This window comes from Triticum dicoccoides, chromosome 7A (assembly GCF_002162155.2).
Source record: "Triticum dicoccoides isolate Atlit2015 ecotype Zavitan chromosome 7A, WEW_v2.0, whole genome shotgun sequence".
In the NCBI taxonomy this organism is placed as follows: Eukaryota; Viridiplantae; Streptophyta; class Magnoliopsida; order Poales; family Poaceae; genus Triticum; species Triticum dicoccoides.
The window spans coordinates 193,353,997-193,361,713 of record NC_041392.1 but is presented as its reverse complement, the minus strand read 5'-3'; the positions used below and the strand labels follow the sequence as shown (position 1 = coordinate 193,361,713).

At 51.1% G+C, this 7,717-nt stretch overlaps 1 protein-coding gene across 1 annotated transcript; it reads left to right on the top strand.

Moving 5' to 3' along the window:
• The first annotated feature begins 378 nt into the window (after positions 1–378).
• LOC119327698 lies at positions 379–3,582 on the top strand. Its single transcript, XM_037600803.1, has one exon. It carries the CDS (start codon positions 444–446, stop codon positions 3,138–3,140), a length of 2,697 nt encoding a protein of 898 aa, XP_037456700.1. The 5' UTR covers positions 379–443; the 3' UTR covers positions 3,141–3,582.
• Positions 3,583–7,717: the final 4,135 nt, after the last annotated feature.

The following is a 7,717-nucleotide window of genomic DNA, read 5'->3' as shown; positions in this document are numbered from 1 at the left end:
TAATGGTTAGATTAAACTAAGTGGATCTAATCATGCGGCTGTAATTGCTTCGCGTTGTTGTGTGTACCTTAGGTTGGGTGTATTTAGTGATGAATATGTTTGCTTGTTTAATAGTAGTAAAGATAAAGAAGTAAAGAAGTAGAGAGTAGCACTCGCAAAAAAAAAAGTAGAGAGTAGAGATGGCATGGCCAGGTACAGACAGGCCTAGAACAAGTTTAATTATGTTAGCCGCGCAAGGGGGGTGGAACGTTCAATGAACACGGCGTCCTTTCGAGTTAATCCGCACGTGTGACCGTAGTCGTGGGCTCGTAGCTCAAGGGTTTATATATGCAGCGGCACGAGCGCGTCCATCCATCCATCCATCGGCACACCATTTTCCTCCCACGCCTCCAGTCTTGCACCAGAGGTAACAGAGATAGAGGTCACTAGCTGTGGCGAGTAAAATGGCGACGTCGACCGAGAAGGTGGAGCTCGTCACCGGAGCGGCGGCGGCGGCGGCCAAGCAAGAGCCGTCGTGGGAGTACCACCTGCGGAAGTACCTCATGCTGCTGGCCACGCTGGTGGCCACGGCGACGTACGCGGCGGGGCTCAGCCCGCCCGGGGGAGTCTGGCAGGAGGACAAGCCTGACCCCATGGGCCACACAGCCGGCGTCCCGATCCTGTACCACTCTCCGCGGTACCTCGCCTTCTTCTACTTCAACGCGACCGCCTTCGCGGCGTCGCTCGTCGTCAACCTCCTCCTCCTCGTGCTCAACGAGAGGCGGACGGCGTGGCTCGCCGTGCTCCGCTTCGTCATGGTGCTGGACCTGCTCGGCCTCATGGGGGCCTTCGCCACGGGGAGCTGCGAGGACCTGCCGACCACCGTGTACGTCTCCACGCTGGTCGTCGCTCTCGCCGCCTACGTCGGCATCCACATCCTCCTCGCCGCCTACGCGCCATCGGCTCGCAAGGAGGAGAGCCCGGATGACGCGCTCAAGCACAAAGAGCAGCGCAAGGTGCTGCTGCTGCTCGCCACGTTCGCGACCGGCATCTCGTACGCCGCCGGCCTGAGCCCGCCCGGCGGCTTCCGTGGCGCCGAAGCCGACGAGGGCGGCCACAAAGCTGGCGACCCGATGCTGAAGGCCCACCAATCCGCCCGTTTGATGGCCTTCTTCTACTGCAACGCCACGGCGTTCGTCGCGTCGCTGCTCATCATCGTGCTGCTCCTGGGACGACGGCTGCAGAGGTGCTACGCCGATCTGCAGATGTACGGGTTCATCCTCGTCGTGCTGTTCGGCCTCCTGGGCGCCTACGCCGCCGGGAGCTCGAGGAAGGCCGACACGACGGCCTACGTCGTCGTTCTCGTCGCCGCGGTGCTCGTGTACATCCTCCTCGTGATGGTGGTCATGGTGCTCGTCCCGGATCCACCCGAGAGCAGCGGCTCCTCCTGGCTAAGACTCAAGAGCATCTCCGCGCGCGCGTCACACTGGCTGCAACAACGCGGGTGCCACCAGAACCAGACCGAAAGTCAAATCTCATCGCCGGCGCGTGAGTTGCCGGCGGCAACACCAGGCGGCGGGTGGCAAGGGAGCCACGCCGATGCGGCGATCACAGGCAACAAGAAGGAAGGCATCGAGAAGGCCAAATCTCTGATTCTGCTGCTCGCCACTCTCGCCGCCACCATCACTTACCAAGCGGGCATGGACCCGCCCGGCGGCGTGTGGTCGGACGGCGACCCGGAGGCTGTGCCACCAGGCTTCAAGGCCGGCGACCCGATCCTCCAGTTCAAGCACGCTGCTCGGTACAAGGCCTTCTTCTACTGCAACTCCACCGCGTTCGTGGCGTCCTTGGTCGTCATCCTCATGGTCCAGAACAAGAGCCTGATGAGCGGGCACGCGCTGGAGGTGGCCATGATACTGGACCTGTTTGGCCTCATCGGCGCCTACGCCGCCGGGAGCTGCCGGGAGGTGAGCACCTCCATCTACGTCGTGGCCTTGGCGGGCGCCGTCCTGGTGTACGTGGTCATCCATGTCGTCTTCTTCACCCTCCACCACGAAGAGCTGAGCGACAAGGAGAAGAGGAGGATCGACAAGCGGCGCAAGCGGCTGCTGCTCCTGGCCATCCTGGTGGCCACCATCACCTATCAGGCCGGGCTCACCCCGCCGGGCGGCTTCTGGACCAAAGATGGCCCCAAATACAGTGCGGGTTCCCCAGTCCTCGAAGACCACGACGAGTACCGGAGAAGGTACCTGGCGTTCTTCTACTGCAACTCCACGAGCTTCATGGCGTCCATGGCGCTCATCGTCATGCTCGTGAACCCGAACCTGTACCGGCCGGGCATACGGTGCTACGCGCTCTACGTGTGCATGGTGGTCGCCCTGTTCGGCCTGATGGGCGCCTACGCCGCCGGGTGCGCCCGGCAGCTGCGCACGTCCATCTACGTCTTCGTGCTCGTCGGCGCCGTGGTCGCCTTCATAGTCGTGCAGCTGCTCGTGTTCTTCAAGTTCTTCAAAACTTGCGCCACCGTCAACGGAGAAGACGGCTCCTCCTCCGGGTCAAGCGCCGCCGCCGGCAGCAGCAGCAAGGCAAACACGCCGTCTTCCTCCTCTAGGCCACGACGACGAAGTAGCTCACCCAGGCCCAGGCCCAGCACGGAGGCGACTTCCAGCCGGCGGAAGTACCTGATGCTGCTGGCGATCCTGGCGGCAAGCGTCACCTACCAGGCCGGCCTGAAGCCGCCGGGCGGCGTGTCGGAGCGATGGGCCACCGCGGGGAACCCGTTGCTGCGCGGGAGCGACCTGGCCCGGTTCCGGGCCTTCTTCTACTGCAACTCCACCTCCTTTGTGGCGTCGGTGGTGGTCATCGTGCTGCTGCTGCAGGGGTCCCTGCAGGACGCCCTGCTGCTCTACGCCATGAACACGGCGATCGTGCTGGACCTGCTCGGCCTCCTGGGCGCCTACGCCGCCGGGAGCAGCCGGGAGTGGCACACGTCCGGGTACGTCATCGCGCTGGCTGCCGCCGTGCTCGCCTACGTCGGCATCCACCTCGTGCTCTGGATGCTGGGCGGCCGGAGAGGCCGAGGGAGGGTGGCCAGTACCCCGAAGCAGCCGCTGCCCGCTGTGCCGAAAGAAATAAGGAGATGTTCGTCCTCCCCGTGTTGAAGGCTTGAAGCTCATGTAGATTTATCTTTTCGAAATTCTATTTCCAGCTCCTGTTAATTGGAGTAAGACTGGTATTCTAATGAACAGTCGGATTGTTGCTTCGTAGGGCAGTGTCCAATGCATAGCCCCATGATGATACCTCAACAGGATCCGGGTGTTAGAAGAAATATGTTAGCATGGGGAAACGGGACCCTGTGTAGGAGGCGAATGCTAAGAAGAAAAAATGTTGTTCGGTGTAAAAATATGAAAAATTAGGAGTAAAAAATAGAGATGCATGCAAAAATGTTAAACGTTGTAGCATTGTTGGAGATGCATCTGTAGTAGAGTTTTTTTTCTATTCCTTACTAGGCTCATTTGTGGTAGCTTGCGTTGGAGAGAAAGATAAAGTCAATGTAGATGGCTCAAGCTACTTTTTCTCACGGGCATTCATATGTTATCATAGTTCGGGTTTTGGCGGATTAAAACATAAGCCGCCTCCTCCCTAGCTTTTATCATAAGTCGTCTTCCTCATTTATTGAGGCTTCTTAACTAGTTATGGGATAATTTAAAGGAAATATGCCCTAGAGGAAATAATAAAGTTATTATTTATTTCCTTATTTCTTGATAAATGTTTATTATTCATGCTAGAATTGTATTAACCGGAAACATAATACATGTGTGAATACATAGACAAACAGAATGTCACTAGTATGCCTCTACTTGACTAGCTCGTTGAATCAAAGATGGTTATGTTTTCTAGCCATGGACAAAGAGTTGCCATTTGATTAACGGGATCACATCATTAGAAGAATGATGTGATTGACTTGACACATTCCGTTAGCTTAGCACTTAATCGTTTAGTTTGTTGCTATTGCTTTCTTCATGACTTATACATGTCCCTATGACTATGAGATTATGCAACTCCCGCTTACCGGAGGAACACTTTGTGTGCTACCAAACGTCACAACGTAACTGGGTGATTATAAAGGTGTTCTACAGGTGTCTCCAAAGGTACTTGTTGGGTTGGCGTATTTTGAGATTAGGATTTGTCACTCCAATTGTCGGAGAGGTATCTCTGGGCCCACTCGGTAGTGCACATCACTATAAGCCTTGCAAGCATTGTAACTAATGAGTTAGTTACGGGATGATGTATTACGGAACGAGTAAAGAGACTTGCCAGTAACGAGATTGAACTAGGTATTGATATGCCGACAATCGAATCTCGGGCAAGTAACATACCAATGACAAAGGGAACAACGTATGTTGTTATGCGGTTTGACCGATAAAGATATGCGTAGAATATGTGGGAGCCAATATGAGCATCCAGGTTCCGCTATTGGTTATTGGCCGGAGACGTGTCTCGGTCATGTCTACATAGTTCTCGAACCCGTAGGGTCCGCACGCTTAAAGTTTCGGTGACGATTGTATTATGAGTTTATGTGATTTGATGTAACGAAGGTAGTTCAGAGTCCCGTATGAGATCGGGGACATGACGAGGAGTCTCGAACTGGTCGAGACGTAAAGATCGATATATTGGACGACTATATTCGGACATCGGAAAGATTCCGAATTCAGGTATTTTCGGAGTACCGAGGAGTTACGGGAATTCACCGGAAGAAGTATTGGGCCTTATTGGGCCATACGGGAATAGAGGAGAGAGGCCAAAAGGAAGGAGGCGCGCGCCCCCCTCTGGTCTGAATTGGACAAGGGGTGCAGCCCCCTTTTCCTTTTCCCTCTCCCCTTCTTTCCTTCTGTCCTACTCCGGAAAGGAAAGGGGAATCCTACTAGGACTTGGGAGTCCTAGTAGGACTCCACACACTTGGCGCGCCCCCTCTAGGGCCGGCCTCTCCCTCCCTCCTTTATATACGGGGGCAGGGGGTGATACGTCTCCGTCGTATCTATAATTTTTGATTGTTCCATACCAATATTCTACAACTTTCATATACTTTTGGCAACTTTTTATGCTATTTTTGGGACTAACATATTGATCTAGTGCCCAGTGCCAGTTCCTGTTTGTTGCATGTTTTTTATTTCACAGAATATCCATATCAAACGGAGTCCAACCGGAATAAAAACTGACGGAGATTTTTTTGGAATATATATGATTTTGGGGAAGAAAAATCCACGCGAGACGATGCTCGAGGGGCCCATGAGGCAGGGGGCGCACCCCTGACCCTCGTGGCCACCCCGTAAGGCGGTTGGTGCCCTTCTTTCGCCGCAAGAAAGCTAATATCCGAATAGAGGTCGTGTTAAAATTTCAGCCCAATCGGAGTTACGGATCTCCGGGAATATAAGAAACGGTGAAAGGGAAGAATCTAAGAACGCAGAAACAGAGAGAGACATAGAGACGGATCCAGTCTCGGAGGGGCTCTCGCCCCTCCCATGTCATGGAGGCCATGGACCAGAGGGGAAACCCTTCTCCCATCTAGGGAGGAGGTCAAGGAAGAAGAAGAAGGAGGGGGGCTCTCTCCCCCTCGCTTCCGGTGGAACCGGAGTGCCACCGGGGGCCATCATCATCACCGCAATCTTCACCAACAACTTCACCGCCATCATCACCAACTCTTCCCCCCTCTATGCAGCGGTGTAACCTCTCTCTTACCCGCTGTAATCTCTACTTAAACATGGTGCTCAACGCTATATATTATTTCCCAATGATGTATGGATATCCTTTGATGTTTGAGTAGATCCATTTTGTCCTAATGGTTATTTTTTGATCGTGATTGGTTTGAGTTGCATGTTTTATTATTGGTGATGTCCTATGGTGCTCTCCGTGTCGCGCAAGCGTGAGGGATCTCCGCTGTAGGGTGTTGCAATACGTTCATGATTCGCTTATAGTGGGTTGCGTGAGTGACTGAAACACAAACCCGAGTAAGGGGGTTGTTGCGTATGGGATAAAGAGGACTTGATGCTTTAATGCTATGGTTGGGTTTTACCTTAATGATCTTTAGTAGTTGCCGATGCTTGCTAGGGTTCCAATCATAAGTGAATATGATCCAAGTAGAGAAAGTATGTTAGATTATGCCTCTCCCTCATATAAAATTACAATAATGATTATCGGTCTAGTTATCATTTGCCTAGGGACAAATAACTTTCTCGTAACAAAAAGCTCTTTACTAAAACTAACTTAGTTGTGTCCTGATCTAAACAGCCCATACTTTTTATTTACATGCTCTTTATTATCTTGCAAACCTATCCAAAAACACCTACAAAGTACTTCTAGTTTCATACTTGTTCTAGGTAAAGCGAACGTCAAGCGTGCGTAGAGTTGTATCGGTGGTCGATAGAACTTGAGGGAATATTTGTTCTGCCTTTAGCTCCTAGTTGGGTTCGACACTCTTACTTATCAAAAACTGTTGCAATCCCCTATACTTGTGGGTTATCAAGACCTTTTTCTGGCGCCGTTGCCGGGGAGCAATAGCGTGGGGTGAATATTCTCATGTGTGCTTGTTTGCTTTATCACTAAGTAATTTTTATTTTCTGTTCTTAGTTGTTTTCTATCTTTAGTTATGGGTAGGAAACACAAAATACCAAAAAAATAGTTGTACCTACTAAACCAATGGTTGAAGAACCACTCAAAATCTATCATACTGCTGAAGCTTACTTGGATCATCTTCGATCCCTATGTGCTCGTGCTGAAATCCCAACTAGCTTAGTTGAGGGCAAATCTTTAGATGAGCGTGCTTGTTATGTGTGATGTCTACTACACAACCTTCTTCTTGTAGACGTTGTTGGGCTTCCAAGTGAAGAGATTTGTAAGACAGTAGCAAATTTCCCTCAAGTGGATGACCTAAGGTTTATCAATCCGTGGGAGGCATAGGATGAAGATGGTCTCTCTCAAACAACCCTGCAACCAAATAACAAAGAGTCTCTTGTGTTCCCAACACACCCAATACAATGGTAAATTGTATAGGTGCACTAGTTCGGCAAAGAGATGGTGATACAAGTGGTATATGGATGGTAGCTAAAGGTTTTTGTAATCTGAAAATATAAAAACAGCAAGGTAACTAATGATAAAAGTGAGCACAAACGGTATTGCAATGTGTTGAAACAAGGCCTAGGGTTCATACTTTCACTAGTGCAAATTCTCTCAACAATAATAACATAATTGGATCATATAACTATCCCTCAACATGCAACAAAGAGTCACTCCAAAGTCACTAATAGAGGAGAACGAACGAAGAAATTATGGTAAGGTACGAAACCACCTCAAAGTTATTCTTTCCAATTAATCCGTTGGGCTATTTCTATAAGTGTCACTATCGGTGTCAAAACTGGCGGATCTCGGGTAGGGGGTCCCGAACTGTGCGTCTAGGCCAGATGGTAACACGAGGCAGGGGACACGATGTTTTACCCAGGTTCGGGCCCTCTTGATGGAGGTAAAACCCTATGTCCTGCTTGATTAATATTGATGATATGGGTAGTACAAGAGTAGATCTACCACGAGATCAGAGAGGCTAAACCCTATAAGCTAGCCTATGGTATGATTGTATGTTATGGTTGTTGTCCTACGGACTAAAACCCTTCGGTTTATATAGACACCAGAGAGGGTTAGGGTTACACAAGGTCGGTTACAAAGGAGGAGATATCCATATCCGTAT